Source organism: Triplophysa rosa, linkage group LG10, assembly GCF_024868665.1.
Source record: "Triplophysa rosa linkage group LG10, Trosa_1v2, whole genome shotgun sequence".
Taxonomy (NCBI): domain Eukaryota; kingdom Metazoa; phylum Chordata; class Actinopteri; order Cypriniformes; family Nemacheilidae; genus Triplophysa; species Triplophysa rosa.
Window position 1 is genome coordinate 23,379,976 of NC_079899.1, and position 16,576 is coordinate 23,396,551.

The 16,576-nt window shown below is 37.2% G+C and overlaps 2 protein-coding genes across 2 annotated transcripts; both read left to right on the forward strand.

Annotated features, from left to right (window-relative positions):
• Positions 1-646: 646 nt before the first annotated feature.
• On the forward strand, positions 647-9,109 carry adpgk2 (ADP-dependent glucokinase 2). Its single transcript, XM_057343819.1, has 6 exons — positions 647-883; positions 1,804-1,963; positions 3,345-3,535; positions 3,823-3,919; positions 4,044-4,180; positions 5,821-9,109. Exons 1-6 carry the CDS (start codon positions 703-705, stop codon positions 6,489-6,491), a joined length of 1,437 nt encoding a protein of 478 aa, XP_057199802.1. The 5' UTR covers positions 647-702; the 3' UTR covers positions 6,492-9,109.
• A 1,894-nt stretch (positions 9,110-11,003) lies between these two features.
• psma3 (proteasome 20S subunit alpha 3) lies at positions 11,004-16,070 on the forward strand. The gene is made up of 11 exons (XM_057343939.1): positions 11,004-11,131; positions 11,756-11,838; positions 13,398-13,521; positions 13,773-13,874; positions 14,178-14,251; positions 14,366-14,438; positions 14,634-14,699; positions 15,057-15,103; positions 15,430-15,497; positions 15,720-15,784; positions 15,874-16,070. Exons 1-11 carry the CDS (start codon positions 11,111-11,113, stop codon positions 15,916-15,918), a joined length of 768 nt encoding a protein of 255 aa, XP_057199922.1. The 5' UTR covers positions 11,004-11,110; the 3' UTR covers positions 15,919-16,070.
• The last annotated feature ends 506 nt before the right edge of the window (positions 16,071-16,576 follow it).

The following is a 16,576-nucleotide window of genomic DNA, read 5'->3' on the forward strand; positions in this document are numbered from 1 at the left end:
CTATGTATAGTTTAAATATGTGTAGGCTAATTTATTAATGAAAGAACAGAACTTTTATTTTGAAACAAAATGACCGGAGCGGGTTGATTTCTTGTAGGCCAGTTGAACAACACTGAATAGAAAATGTAAATGAACAACAATGGTTTACAATTATACGGCAACGTTTACCTCCTCCAGGGGGCGCATTAAAGCCCAATGCAATTATTAGGACATTTTAGTCATTGGAGATCAGTATATTTATTTATATATTCTAAGACGTTTTTCTTACATGCAAACGCAAAACCTGATCAAGCAATCTATATAAACTTATTTTTAATGCCCTAATAGTTGATCAGAAACAACGGTGACTAGTCCACTTAGAACAGCGCTGATAAAAGTAGCAGATTCCACGTGATAGCGGGTCACCTGAATTTTACATTGAAACTTATACTTTATTATCTTATACTTTACAGCTTTATTAATAAAATTCAGGCATGAATATATGTAAAATAAGCTTAACGCCTGAAGTTGGGGTTTGATATAAGTCTCATCTCGCAAAATACAACAACTTCCGGGCCGCCACCCGCGCCTCATTTTAATGCTCTTCTGCCGCTCTAACTGCTGCTTCTATTTCTACAGAAGAAAAAAACATCCGCCGATTCATCATTGCATTATTGGCTCAGGAAGGCGGAGGGCAGATAGGAGTGCGTTCATACATCTGCAATGGCCATTGGAGTGAAATATAGCTCGCTTTTGTCTCTTGCAGTGGTGCTGATTGCATACTGGTTCCGATCACCAGACAGTTCGGTTCTGGACGACAGACTGGACACGGTTCTGTCTTCACTGCTGCGCGCGGAGCGGAAAGTTGGCATGAACAGCGTTTCCAGACCTCGAGTGGCCATCGGTACAGACTTTTACATGCATTTCTACACCATGAAACATAAATAATTAATTATATGCATACTTAAAATAACTTTTGCAACTCTCAAATGTAAAAATAATATTTTATGATACAATTATATGTGCAACACTGAGATTTTGATAAGTTATCTATATGTTATCTTTAAACAAATATTTACGTATGTTTTACGTAAATAATTGTTAAATATGCTTGAAATAACTTTGTCAATTCTCAAATGTGATAATAATATATATTTTTTATTTTTAATAATATTTAAATGTTTGATAATATATGTTTTCATTTTTTACTTTTTATAAAACTAGCATTTCCTTAAAACATCAGGGTTGTGCTGTGTGATTTGCAATTTTGCATGTTAGATTTGCATATTTTCTTGCTTATTTTAACAGTCTCTGTTGTAACGCATGCTCACTGCTTGCATAGAAAGACAACAAACCAGGGTTAGGTCTTCCATTTAACAAAAAACATTCTTCGGCCATTGCCTTACACTTTTAGGTTGATTGTATTATACAGACAATGAATGTTAACTCAACTTTATCTTAATCTTAGTTCATGGGGTTGGTATTGACATATATCCTCATGGTGACTGCTTATCCATTTATTCAATCTTTACTGATTTTTGATCTACTCAGCCTGACATCATGTCTGTGGTTTACATGTCATACACTGTATTCCAACCTGTAACTGGTAACTGTCAGCAGTCAGTCTAATGAGAAAGGACAGCTTCTGTGCCAGCTATGGATGACATCTAATCTAGTTTGTTCAGTTGCTTGCAGATATTGTATGACCTATGAGTTTAGGTGTGTTTTGTTGCATAGTCAGGTTCAAAGTTGAAAAAAAATGTAATAGTAGATAAGATTGCATTATTAAACAGCACATGTAATATTATTTTCCTCTTTTATTAGGTTTTGGTGGCTGTGTCGATATCATCGTCGATGGAGTGGCCCTGCTGAACAAAATCGGTGTGAAGCCTTCAGACCAGCCTCTCCATCATGACTACATAGAGAACGCAGAGCAACTGGCCCAGAGCTTCGCCTTCTTTTTCCCACCGGGAGCCGCTTCAGAGTAAGTACAAGACGTTCACGAACATGCTCAAAAAGCCCCCGGGACACAGGGGTGCCTGCCTGGAATTCCTCTGTAATCTAAAGACCTTGTTTAGCAGCTTTGTGGAGCTCTTCTTCTAAAGCTCAATTCTGACGGTGACTTCCCATGAGCATGATTGGAAATAATAGTCATTCGTTTGAACTGATTTTATTTGCTAGTAGTTTAACTGGTTCAAATCTTTAGTTTTGTTAGATGCATGGTCAATTGATGAGTTTACAGTCTAGAAAATCAGGCACATACAGCTTTAGAAAATGTGTGCCGGCACTATGCCAGTAGCATCATGCTTCACTCTATAGGAGAGTGTGAGAAATTTCACATTTCACAGATGTGATCTCTCAGGATACTGTTGCAGTTGTGTTGAGACGGATGAGTGTCATTAACTGCTTGTGCTGCTAAATGTTGTTTTGGAACATGGCAGGGTTGGGAGGCCTGTGTGCAGCTTGACACATGTTTAGAATTTAAACTGATGTGTCAATACTTGCGCGCCTCATAACTGTGGGTCGTAGTGGAATTGTAATTTTTATTCTTTTTAACTCAAAAAACTCAAAAATTCTTAAAATGCATACTGTAACACTATGTTAAAAAATAGTGTCGAGCTGAATTGTTATTTCTCAGTGAAAGCTTATTTATAACACAGTGTAACAAATTGTTGTTTCGCCTGACCTTTTTATAATTCTTTGTACAATTCTGTGGTGCTAATTATTGTGGTAATATTTATTTTCATATATGTAGCATCAATGTTTTAGTGTATATTTAGCTCAAGTAAATATTCATCTTATATCATTAATTACGAATTATCGGTATATTGCAAATAAACAAAAACTGTAACATTTTTTACATATTTTAAAAGGCTCAGGGAAGGACTCATTTTTAGTAACTGTATGTTAAACTGTTGTTTTGAGCTCAGTGTTATGCCAGTACCTTGTATTTTTTTGAGTTTTATTCTAGTAATAATACCGAAACGTATACATGTAAAAAAAAATTTTTTGTGTGTGTGTTTTTTTTCTACTTCATAAAGAAACAGTAAAATAAAATTAATGTATTAAATCGAAACAACTTTTTAAAAAATGTGTTACATTGTGTAATTAAATGATTTGTTTGTGTTTCAAGTTAAGAGACAAATGTTTGTCATTTGGCAATTTGCTTTACTTTTACATTTTGCGTGTTAGATAATTAATTATCTGAATCGAGTTTGTTTCCGGAGATATGATGTACTGTATATGGAAAGGACAAAAACACTGCAAACACGGTCCGCTTTCACATCTCACGTTCCTAACCATCAGTCTGCCCTTCTGGTGTGTTTTAAACTGTTATTTAAATTTTTTTTTTTTAAATTTTGTAGGAGGTTTGTGGTGAACGACACACTCTTCAGTGAGCTGGTGGAGGCTTCTCGCGAGCTGCCAGGAAACAGGTGGTCGATCGGAGGAAATGCACCTGTCATGGCCAGCAGGATGGCACTTGAGGGGTGTGATGTGCTTCTAGGGGGCAGTTTCAGCACAGATTTCACTGACATCCTGTCTCAGCGAATCACTGGTGGCGTAACATTCATACTTTCAGAATATCCCCACTAATTATAGAATAGAAGAGAATATTTAAATACAGTTAAACTATGGCTACTGTAGCAAAACCATAGTTAACTTTTTACTATGGTTTACCATGATTTAACTACAGGATTGGTTTAAAAGTTAATAAATCTGTTACTAGTATCATTAGTCTTTAGTATATTTATTATCTTCACCTCTAAAATCGTATGTAGCGTAAAGTTGTCTTTCATTTATGTTTAATATCTTTTAATGTAATTAATTATTTGGTCTCTGCAGTGGCAGGAAACACACTGGACGAGCCAGACATCCACCTGATTCTGGAGTACCCCACAGGAGCCACATGGGGGCCATACACCTCGCGAAGGGCCAACAGGTTGGTATACATTTGATTATAGATGGATTAACTCATCTGCATCCAATAAATGTCAATATGCTAAAACAAATCTGCATATGTCTGTAATATGTTAAACGTTTTGCTTGCTTATGCATTTCTTTAGATATATAGTCCACAGCGATGACCATAATCCGTATCTCGACTCCATGGAGCAATTTCAAGAGCAGCTAAAGAGCTTCAAACCAGATCTACTGGTGGTGGGCGGGCTTCAGATGATGGACAGCTTCCCTTTTAAACACGGTAAGTGAATTGCAGCCACAACAGGGGGTATCTGTAACACCCTGCGTCTACTACAGACGTGAGTGGCGTGACGCGACACAACAAATGCCTTGTTCTTAATGAGTTTGTCATGTTGCATCGCGCCACGTCTGGTGTGGACAAAATAAAAAATTAGAATAGGTTCTTATTGATTCTATTGTCTTTTGTCGTGGCGCGGCGCGGCTTGCGTCCAGTATAGACAGGTTGTGAGTTTAGATTAAACACTGGGTACTATATAACTTTAGGTAGTAACTCAGAAGTTGATATACTTTTAGATATTTACATTTTTATGAAATGTGTATTAAAATGAAGTTTAGTGACTCAAAGTTTCATGATGTTTATTTTACACTACTTTAACAAATGATTCTTGAATTGTTTTATAGGTAACACTTTTTTTAAGATTAAAGGGGTCATATGGCGCGAATACGTGTTTTTCTGTATCTTTGGTGTGTTATAAGTTACCCATGCATGTATTAGACACGTAAAATTGCAAATATTAAAGTGTCGGAACAAAAGATGCATTCTCTCTAAAAGCGAATGCTCACCCAGACCTGTTTGAAACGTCTCTTGTAACCACACCCCCACAAACCAACGTCAGTTTTTTGGTATGACTTGACTAAAGCCCATTGCACATTGAGTCCGAAATTTGCGTCCGAAATTTCCGCACGTTAAAAAATAAATACGACCTCACGTTGTGTCAATCACATTTACACACTGACTCCGATATTTTCGTCCGTCATAAAAAAATTCGGACCGGGTTCGATCTTCTGCGTTTTTTGCATCCGTCAAGCATTTTGAGAGGCGTTTTATAACAATTCAGAGACACCGTACAAACGAGAGGCAAATACGAAAAAACGCATACGAAAATTTCGGACTGTATGTGCAAAGACCTTAAGACCACCCAAATGTATACGCACGTAAGGTGGGCGTACCTGTCAGTACAATTGAAGAGGAACCTGATGTTCCAAATATGGTAAGAGGCGTCACATTTCCGTCACACGCTTGCAGTATTCGACCAGTCACTACGCACTGGTTATCTGGCCAATCATAGCACACCTCGCTTTTCAGAGCGATGAGCTTTGTAAAAAATCTGCACGTTTCAGAGAGGCGGGGCAAAGAGGAGATACAAACATGCACGGTATGTGGAAAATAAAATCCTTAAATCCTGTATACACATTGGATTACATCTAAAACAAATGGTAATATTCGTGTTAGCCGTGTCATATGACCCCTTTAATAAATGCTTTAGAAGTTCATGTTAGCTAATGCATTTACTAATTGTCAACAAATACAACCTTATTTTTACAATGTGATGTATATGTAAACTGCGATACTGTGTATAAATCAGTGGTGGTTTGTAGCCGTGCAGTCTGAACCAGTACTGTATGTCACAGGGTGAGATTAATGTGTTTTTTCAGCCTCCCTGGGAAAGTTGACAGGCTGTAATGGCTTTTTAATATTCAGTAATCCTGTTTGTTTTGTACCTCTGTGGCAGTCTGCCCTTGAGCCAAAATAGGATGGTTAATAATTATTGCGTATTTGAACTGGCAAAATATTAACTGTAACATCTCAGCCTTTTAAAGTTTTTTTTCTGTATTTATTGTACCATTGTTTTCTTTTAGGAGAGCGTGAATCATTGCTGAAAAATCTGGCACGGATGTTGTCCTCTGCATCGCCTCAGACTACTGTGCATTTTGAGATGGCCAGCTTTGTGGATGAGGGTTTGATGTTGGATCTTCTACAGTTCGTTCTTCCACATGCTGATTCGTTGGGCATGAACGAACAAGAGCTGCCCAATCTCTTGAGCCTCTTCCGGGGTAGCAACCTAACCGTTCTGTCCGATCCCAACCCTCGCGTAGCTACGGTTCTGGACCAGATGCGAGAACTCTATCGCCTGGTAAACCAGCACCATCAAGATGCCGGTACGGGCCGTCCACTCACCCGCCTCCACGTCCACACGCTCGCTTTCCAGGCCATCATCGTCAAGCGTGGCTCCCAGTGGAAGAACACCATGGCGGCCATGGCCAAAGCCTCTCTGACCGCCAACCGGCATGTTTGCGGCTCGGCGGACATCGACCTGAGTAAAGCGCGGCTGATCATGGACGAATCGTTCTCCACTAGCAGGAGTGAAGGAAGCCAGAGGATTCCTCTGCAGGAGTCTCGACCCGTCTCGTGTTGGCACGAGGATGACTATGAGATCTGCGTGGCTCCTGTTCTGGTGTGCACTGAAGTGTATCAGACCGCCGGGGGAGGAGACAACATCTCTGCAGCTGGACTCGTCCTGCAGGTCTGAATACGAGAGGTGGTGGATGGTCCCAAACAATTGATTTGATTAATTGTGTTGTTTTATTTTTCGTTTTTACTTTTGTGGGGACGACACATCATGTGCAATATAAACATTGGGTCCAGTCGATATATAACTTGGTGTATTTCACAAAACCTGTCAAGATGTTCTGGTCAAAGTTCACACTAACATCAGAACAAAGAGAAAGGAATTTGACTTTTTTGAATTTGATTAATGTTCGCTTATGTTAAGTGATAGTTCAACCAAAAATTTTAATTCTCTCATCATTTACTCATCCTCTTGTCATTTCAAACCTGTATGACTTTCTTTCTTCCGCAGAACACAAAAGAAGATATTTTAAAGAATGTTCACCAGCACCGATTCACTTGCATTAGTTTTGTGTCCATACAATAGAAGTTTCCAGCTATCTTCAAAATATATTCTTTTGTGTTCTGCAGAAGAAAGAAAGTCATACAGGCTTGACACTAGGGTGAGTGAATGATGTCAGAATTGTATCACTCTAATGCTGGGTTCACACCAAACGCAAACAATCGCGTTGCACGCTCTTTATTACTCGCGGGAAAAGTTCGTTATTTTCGCGTGAGTGACGCGAGTGATCGCGCCGCCCGATTCGCGTCATTCGCACCGCCTGCCGCGAGTTCGCGTCTGTACGTGTCCTTACATTGACTTTGAATGCAATTTACTCACGCAAAACGCTTAATTCGCGTTTGGTGTGAACCCAGTGTAAGGACTACAATGTTTTTTTTGCATTGCAATTTATTCCTGATATACAAAAATATTGCTTTATAACATTGAGAAAGTGGTCACTATTCAGAATAATGAAAATAACTATATATGTAAACCAAATGTCTGGAGACATGATAATGGGAATTTGTGGTTGTGTGGCGTTTAGGAATGAAAATCACAATGCAAAAAAAAAGTGTATGGTTCTTAAAACTATGAAAAACTGTTTTCATGAGATTCAAGCAGTTATACTACCTATAGGTCACTGTTTCCGTTTTATTTTCTTGTTCAACACGTCTTTACTTCATTTACATGTTTGGCAGACGCTTAAAAGTGACTTACATTGCATTATACTATACATTTGTATCTGAGTATGTGCAATCCCCTGAGATCAAACCCATGACCTTGGCGTTGCTAGCACCATGCTCTTACCACTGAGCTACAGGAAAGTCCACTTCATTAATATCCCTTATCAGGTTGATGGCTTCAGAATCATTACCTTCACACAATCCAATGAGATGCCAGTCATTTTCAAGTACTACCGAAGATTTTTTTGAGGAGCCAGAGCTTGTTACATTATGACTGAAATCTGTGTATACAAAGTGAAAACACTTAAGAATTTAGCATGACTGATGTGCTTTAGGGCGTTTCAACCTGTTTTCTAAATTAGCTTCAATGCTTCATCTCTTTCCTATCTTATGCTCCTCGTACTGCAGTCAATATTAAATTGCTTCTCTTCATTCCACAGCTTCATCATATTCCTCTATAGCAAGCATCTGAGCAGTTACACATCCCAAATAGATGTCTTTTGCATTTCCCTTTATCATGTCATTGATTAATCATGTCTCATTTTATAATGTAATGAATGCTGAACCCTGTTGACTTTTGCTGCTCATTAGGGAACGTGGCATGTTTTAAACTCTTAATAGGGTAAAGGGAAATGTTGATTTTAATCTGTTTATTTTCATCACATTTTTTCTTGCAATGGACATAATATGAAACCAAAACCATTTCTTTATTTGCGAACGTGTATTTGATATGTGTGTGATGTTTCAAATCTGCCTGCATGTACATAATGTAGAAGGAGGGTTAGAAGAACTTATGTAAAGGGTGAAGGCACCTCAGATATGATCATGGTCCTTTCTGAATCTTTTCCATTAGCCACCCTGAGTGCAAATTATTACCTACCTCCTGTGCCTATGAAATTACAAACAGCTGTCTTTTATGATTATATTGTATGCCTGCATTTATTTACAGGAGGGGTTTATTAGAATGCTCATCCATGCTAGTGTAGCAGCCTCATATTAGACAGGAGCTCGATAAAGATGTCCCACCCTATGAAAGATATCAGGGTGAGTGCATTTAGGCACTCACAAGCTGATATATAAATCACGTCTCAGGGATTACAGTAGCCCGGATGTCTATGATCCACAACACTTGAGCCTGTTGAGCTGTAACGGAGAGCAGCTGGTGTGATGAAACCTTTTTTCCTGGATGAGATCTGAGCCTTTATATACTGGCCAACCAGTGGTCCAGTAGAAGATTTTTTGTGTGAACAATAGCAATGGATGTTTTTGTTTTGAATGTGATTTGTGCGTTAAATCATACATTGATGATATGAAAGGGGTTTAGAACCATGTTTGCATGCATATGAACCAATTGTAGCATTTTAATTTTGACAGAAAGGGTAAAACAGTATCCTTAATGTTTTGCTGGAACAGCTGGAAATGACAATTGATATGAACTGCGTTTTTCTCTTTTTCCCATCTGTGTTCTGTCAGCAACACCTGTTTTTGAAGGGAATGCTTGTTTCTGAATGATTTTGTATGTAATAAACTATTACATTCCATTGATGATACAAACTTTGTGGATTTGTAGTTACTTTATTGACTGTATCTCAGTTGACTGTTGAATTTTTGTTTAATACATTTATGCATTTGGCAGAGTAAGCAACTTACATTGCATTATCCTATAGATTTGTTTCTAAGTATTTGCAATCCCCTGGGATCGAACCCACAACCTTGGCATTGTTAATGCCTTGCTCTTACCACTCAGCTAATATAAATACATAATAGATAATACATAATAAAATAATAATAATATTAATGAAATTCTGTCATCATTTATTCACCCTCTTGTCATTTCAAACCTGTATACATTTCTTTCTTCTGCAGAACACAAAAGATATTTTGAAAAATGTTGTTAGCTGGACCCCATTGACTTGCGTTGGTTTTGTGTCCATAAGTGAATGGGGTCCAGTGCTGTTCGGTTACCAACTTTCTTCAAAATATCTTCTTTTGTGTTATTCGGTAGAAAGAAAGTCATACAGGTTTGAAATGACAAGCGGGTGAGTAAATGATGAAAGAATTTCATTTTGGGTGAACTGTCCCTTTAAATTTGAATGTGGAACAAGCTTATGTCTCCTTCTCTTATTTTGGAACTTCAGTGCTGCCTCAGAATTCATGGTTTGGCCCAACTGTCAGTCCAACAGTTGCCTTCTTATGCGTCTGCAAAAGGACATAGGAAAGATGATAAAAACATTTGGATTAATCCAGGTTAATTGACTTTGCACCTACAGTGCAGACAATTATTCCCTGTAATAGAAATTTAAGAAAGGAATAATTCATTACTGTGGTTATGGGCTCACATCACAGTTACCATGCACACTATAGTAAGACATGTTATATTTCAAGAGATTTGTCAGGTTTTGTCCTTGAATGCTTTTGTGAGTAGGACTGTGTGATGTGGTGATATGGAACTGTAATGCGGTCAACAAACATCTTGAAGTAACACATCTGAACAATGTCTTGAGGTGTGCTAACTGTGGTATTATTAGCAGAATAATTTATTTGGTTCTGTCACCACTAATTCCTTTATAACAAACTGACTAACACAGAGTCACTATAAGGTCATTTATAGAATGGGAAATTTTACATTAATGTTTGAAGGTACATAAATGTTTACAAGAGATAGGAATTAAAGCTACCAATGTAACGTTAGACCGCCCAGCCACCTTGGGTTTCCTGGAAAACACTCCATGAAAGATTTCATCGTTTTTATCAAAACAATCTTCAAAAAAAAATCAATAGTCGCAAATATTCTCTGTTTTTACAATGCTACATGTTGCAGTTTCACTACTATTTTGCAAGAAATGAGAGCACACATCTTAAAACTATTCAGTTTCAGTTTAGTGTAGGCTTGTAATAATTTTACCCCAGGACTCATCAGACCATAACGTCACACATCAATATGCCCATATATGACAACATTTAATAGCCAATTAGCAGAAAGACCCAAATATGGCAAACACCAATTAAAATTGCTGCTATTAGTTTGACGGCAGAAATAAACCAAAATACACATTGCAAAAAAAATTCACTTCATTTAATATTTGATAGATGACTTGAGACATGAAATATATTTTCACACATAGATAAACATATTTATAAATGCACAATAAACATCAGTTTGTAAGGTTGAAAGATAATTTTATCATTCATTCAATGGGGGAAATACAAAATAGAAGCATTTTCTCTAGATTTCTCAGACATGTGGATCTAATTGTGTGTTCTTATTTTTTATTAATTTAATCTGCATAACTCACTTTTTGTATGCAATTGTTTTGATTTATATTGAAATATAATCCCATCATTCACAAGCCAGCAATTAATATAATCAACTGTTTTACATTTTGCTACTATGTCAAAGGGTCTTATGTTTTATTCCTTTGACGTATAAAGGACTCTTGTTTTGAAATGGTTTTTGTCCAATCAGCGAGCTCGTTGTTCGCAGATGCCAGAGGGAGAACTGATGCGCCGTAGAGTCTGCGGCTACTATAACGCAAAAGTCATACACACATTTATAACTGATCGCCGTGAATTAAAATGAGCTCGATTGGTACAGGGGTGAGTTAAATCAGTAATACAGCATAAATCACCATGTTTGAATGAGACTTGATGCTAAATGAGCTATTGAATGGGGAATATGTGTATGTCTGTGTCATTCTGAAGCTAATAAGCTAATGCTGGTGTGCATGATGTGTAATAGTGTGTTAATTTTACATGAATATATTTTAAGTTGACAAAGAGTGTGTGTAGTTTGTAGAATGTTTTATTTTATTTTGCATGAGTTAATTGTTGTGTTTTGCTGTATTTTTCCTCTGCTGAGTCACTGCTTGCTAACAATGAGTGAGTTCATATGAAGTCACTTGAACTAAAGTGAAAGTAAATTTGATCTGCAGGGTAAACGCTGCTCTAAAATTTATTTTGTGTCCAGATCTACAAGAAATAAACGATGTTAAAAAATATAAAAGTGAAATATATCCTAATATCGTTTTGTTTTGATAATGTGTGGGTAATTCAGATTGGGACACTTTTTGACAGTCATCTTAATGTCAAAAGTTGTCTCATTTTTATTGAATTTACCCTAGTTTTGTTTGTTCTATGTATTAATGATTTGTTTGAAAGTAAAATCTTTAATTGTCATTTTCTGTATGTATAAAACGTTTATGCTGTGTTTCTTCTATCCAGTATGATTTATCAGCCTCCACATTTTCACCTGATGGACGGGTGTTTCAGGTGGAATATGCCATGAAAGCAGTAGAAAATAGCAGGTAAGTAATGATCATCATAATCATCACATCAACTATTCAAATAAAACCTATCGTTTTTATTGAAAGAATAAAAGCAGTACACAGTAAAATAGTGAACAATACAATTTCCTTCTTTCCATTTTGCTTAATGAACCTCCACCCCCAAAATCCCAAACATCCCTGGGCAGTGAAAACACAGCAAAGTAACAATGTCTGATTACAGAGGCAAAATACACTGCCCGTCCAAAAAAAAGTCACCACCTGGATTTAACTAAGCAAATAGGTAAGAACCTCCCATTGGATTGGAGGTCTAGGTTCAGCAACGTTATTTGCCCAAAGAATGAGGTCAGCTGACTACCTGAATATACTGAATGACCAGGTTATTCCATTAATGAGTTTTTTCTTCCCTGATGGCACGGGCATATTCCAAGATGACAATGCCAGGATTCATCAGGCTCAAATTGTGAAAGAGGGGTTCAGGGAGCATCATTTTCACACATGGATTGGCCACCACAGAGTCCACACCTTAACCCCATTGAGAATCTTTGGGATGTGCTGGAGAGAAGACTTTGCGCACCGGTCCGACTCTCCCATCATCAATACAAGATCTTGGCGAAAAACTAATGCAACTCTGGACAGGAAAAAAATGGACATTCTGGACATTGCAGAAGCTTATCGAAACGATGCCACAGCGAATGCGTGCCGTAATCAAAGCTAAAGGCAGTCCAACGAAATATTAGAGTGTGTGACTTTTTTTGGACATGCAGTGTATAATGATTACTTCCTTACAAGGTTTAAGCCCATGCTTATCGCTATCTAAATGATGATGATAGTAGAAATGTGTATTATTACAGCAATATTACTGTATAAATACATACATACAGAGAAAAAAAGATTAAGCCATCCTACGAGAGTTACCACAATGAGATCAAACTTACCAAAATTAACATTACACACAAAAAAGGAGAAACCAAGTACAGAAAGAAAATAGTAGTTAACAATTGGGCATTTCTGTTAAATGTGTAAAATGACAAAATATGCTCCCAGTTTGTGAAAAACTTGTCCACAGGTTCCCTTAGTGTAAATTTAATCTTTTCTAATTTTAAGAAGAACATCACATCTTCGAACCAAACTGTCACAGACGGTGGGGTAGGGGACTTCTAACTCAACAAAATTCTGCGGGCCAGTAAAGAAGTGTAGGCAGTGATATCCCACTGGGTTGCAGTTAAAATTGTGGTCATATTGTCACTGGGAATTCCGATAACAGCTACTTAAGGACTAGGCCTCAGTGTCCACCCTAAGGGCTTCAACACAAATCCCAGTAATCTATAGAGAGGGACAACACCAAAGCATATGCGTCAGATTAGCTGGGGAAAAGAACACCTATCCCAGGCTGCAATTATGTCCGGGTATATTCCAGCTAACGGTGCTAAAACAGTTTTTTAATCACATTCTGTGGTTTCACAGAATAGCTATATCATGATGAAAAGTATGGGAATTAAATGAAGTTTTTTTAATCATGGCTTTAGTTTAGGAAGAGCCTTGTCTTATTTGCTGGTGTTTTTTTTTTGTTCATGTAGCACAGCAATTGGAATCCGCTGCAAAGATGGAGTTGTGTTCGGTGTGGAAAAGCTGGTGCTGTCCAAATTGTATGAAGCGGGTTCCAATAAGCGCATCTTCAATATTGATCGCCACGTTGGGATGGTGAGAACATTTAACAAATTGTTTTCCCTTAACATGTTCAGTAACTCTTCTTCAGTGACATTTTCTTGGTTTTGTAGAATATTTGAATAAATGAAAGACATTTTGGAATATAGTTGAGAAGTATAAGTGCAGGTTGCTTTTAATGTACTCCAGAAGCAGATAAAAGAGGAAAGTTTGGAGTGTGAAGTGAAACAAAGACTTAAATCCAGTTGAATTTAATACAAAGTATTTTCTGTTTGTTTGTTTTGCAGGCAGTGGCTGGTCTTTTAGCAGATGCTCGATCACTCTCAGAGGTGGCCAGAGAAGAAGCATCTAACTTTCGCTCCAACTACGGCCACGACATCCCATTGAAGGTGAGAGATAGTGAGAGATATTTATGGAAAATAGCTGGTACTCTTGAAATCTTTGGACGTGCTGATAAAACAAGTCATGTCTAACCATAACTAAGATAGGTTGATTAAATAACAAAAAATAGCTTGTATAACTGATCAATCAGTAAGCTGAATCAGAGTTGACTAAGATTTAATCTTTTCACTTTTAAAAACTCGATACACTGGTAATTTAACATATGACTACATTATAAAAAGTAAATGACTTAATCAAAAGGAATTGTTTTTCAGACTGACTTACATGTTTTCTAATATACTTTTAAACAGCATCTATCTGACAGAGTGGCCATGTATGTCCATGCTTACACATTATACAGCGCTATGAGACCTTTTGGATGCAGGTAAATTTATTGTATGAAAGTAAAAAATGGTGAAAGGTATACTTCTAAAACAAATTGGAACATGTTTGTGTCAGTGAAACAGCAGGGGTTTCACTTTTTTGTACCTCCTTTTAGTTTCATTCTCGGGTCTCATGATGAAGATGACGGTCCACAGCTGTACATGGTCGACCCTTCTGGCATTTCATACGTAAGAGATCTCTGTTAATCAATATACATGCAAATTCCATCGTGCAAAAATAACTGCAAATCATTTGTAGCATTTGAATGTGCGTTTGAATTATCGTTTAACTTAAACCTCTATTCTGCGTGTTGCTGCTGTTTTTATTTGTAAAAACACTGCTTGTTGCTTGAACGGACAGTACAGTTTTGTGTCTGTTTTTAGGGTTATTGGGGATGTGCTATTGGAAAAGCCAAGCAAGCTGCTAAGACAGAAATAGAGAAACTACAGGTACGTGTTTTACTGCTTATTACTTTAACCATACAGTTGCTCTTGAATGACTGTGATCCAGCACATTCTGAATATTTATTTAAACATTTTAGTCAAACGCAATCGCAAACCAGTCAAAAATGATGAATAGCTTCTTGTTAAGCTTGTAATATCATTAAAGTCTGTAGTATCTTTATTAGTTTATTAGTACAGCTGTCTGTGCACTTATAAGTGTGCACAACAATATGTTCAAACAAGAGTCTGCTACTATTGGTGCTTATTTCTACTGGGATACCCTCACCTTATACGGTTTTGTAGGATGCATTCATGAGGCTTGCTTTTGTGTTTATGTAAACACAATATTATTTATTTTCACAGATGAAAGAAATGACCTGCAGAGAACTGGTGAAGGAAGTTGCAAAAATGTGAGTGCATTTTATTTATATTTATAATTAAGAGTGACCTTAACATTTATTAGTGCATGACAGCTAACATAAGACTGCAGCAGAGGTGCATGGATAATATCTACCACCACATGATGATAAATAACAAACGGCTTGTATTGACTGTTGTGCCTGGGATTTGAAAGGTCTAGCTCAGCGCTTCTTTTTCTTATCTGTAAAAGTTATACATGTCAGCACATTTAAGTTGCTGAGTTTACAAAAGTCTTTAAATGAAATGCGACATAGCAATCTATAACTAACATTTAAATCACTGTACTCTAATTATAGTGTTTTTCTTTTGTTCTCAGTATCTATATTGTTCATGATGAGGTGAAAGACAAAACCTTTGAACTGGAGCTCAGCTGGGTTGGAGAAGGTACTGAGCTGACCAATGTCAACATGACATTTCATTACATCTTAGAAGTTATCGAATCACCATATCCTTTTTATGCATAAGAATATTTGAATCGTGTATTTTGATCTTAATATTGTTTAACAAGCAACTCAATATTTTCAAGGTCATTCAGTTGGTTTAAAGGATGAGTTTAGACAAGGTAATAGAAATGTGGTTTATTTATATCTTTTTCCTTTTTATTAGTCACAAAAGGAAGGCACGAGCTTGTCCCCAAAGACATCAAAGAGGAGGCAGAGAAATATGCAAAAGTAAGTAACTCTTACCCTCTGGTAACGGACAGTTCGCTGGCTGAAACTGCCTTCAGCGTTTGCTTATTCTCATGTGTCTGTCTTTACAGGAATCTCTGGAAGAAGAGGATGATTCTGATGAAGACAATATGTAAACCTCTTCCTGTGTACCATGTTTAACACATCCTGGCAAATCTCAGCACACAATAAAAATATGTTTTTTATGTTTTGTAATGGACCAATGGTGTCCTATATTTTCCTGTGGGTTTCAAACTTAAAATAAATACCATTTGTAACATCGAAAGAAGCTCTGATACATGGTCATAATTATATTCATTAGTTGAGGTGGCATGTTTAGGCACCAGACCCACTTATTTCACCTGTAGAGTCATTGAATATATATGCAAGAATATGTCCATTACTAGGATGGGCATAGAGCAAAGAAAACACCCTGAAATCAGGTGTAGATAGATAAACAGTTCTTCAGCAAGGTCTACACTGCAAGGACTTGAACCTTGAGCTAAGGGGTAGCTCAGCTGTGCCAACCACCAGCGTAAGGTGCCCAAAGCAACTGTTTATCAATGCACAACCCAACGGTATCATCATGGAAAAGAAATCAGCCATGGTACTTACATTTCAATTTAAAAAGTACATCATATAAGTCTTAATTTTAAAGTGACTTTACTTTGAGTTACAGCTGTGAGGGTAAGACACTTGTCGTCAGTTTTAGGCCCAATCCCATTTCTAGCCCTTACCCCTACACTGTATCTCGATTCTCTTTCGGTTGGAGGGGTAGGGGTAAGGGCCATATAG

What these genes read in the sequence shown, in the direction of transcription:
- psma3 (XM_057343939.1), top strand. Translation starts at nt 11,111, where the DNA reads ATGAGCTCGATTGGTACAGGG. An exon ending in ATGAGACCTTTTGGATGCAG is followed by an intron (nt 14,252 to 14,365) that starts GTAAATTTATTG and finishes ACCTCCTTTTAG; the next exon opens with TTTCATTCTCGGGTCTCATG. An exon ending in ACCCTTCTGGCATTTCATAC is followed by an intron (nt 14,439 to 14,633) that starts GTAAGAGATCTC and finishes GTCTGTTTTTAG; the next exon opens with GGTTATTGGGGATGTGCTAT.
- adpgk2 (XM_057343819.1), top strand. Translation starts at nt 703, where the DNA reads ATGGCCATTGGAGTGAAATATAGCTCGCTTTTGTCTCTTGCAGTGGTG. An exon ending in ACCTCGCGAAGGGCCAACAG is followed by an intron (nt 3,920 to 4,043) that starts GTTGGTATACAT and finishes GCATTTCTTTAG; the next exon opens with ATATATAGTCCACAGCGATG. An exon ending in CAGCTTCCCTTTTAAACACG is followed by an intron (nt 4,181 to 5,820) that starts GTAAGTGAATTG and finishes GTTTTCTTTTAG; the next exon opens with GAGAGCGTGAATCATTGCTG.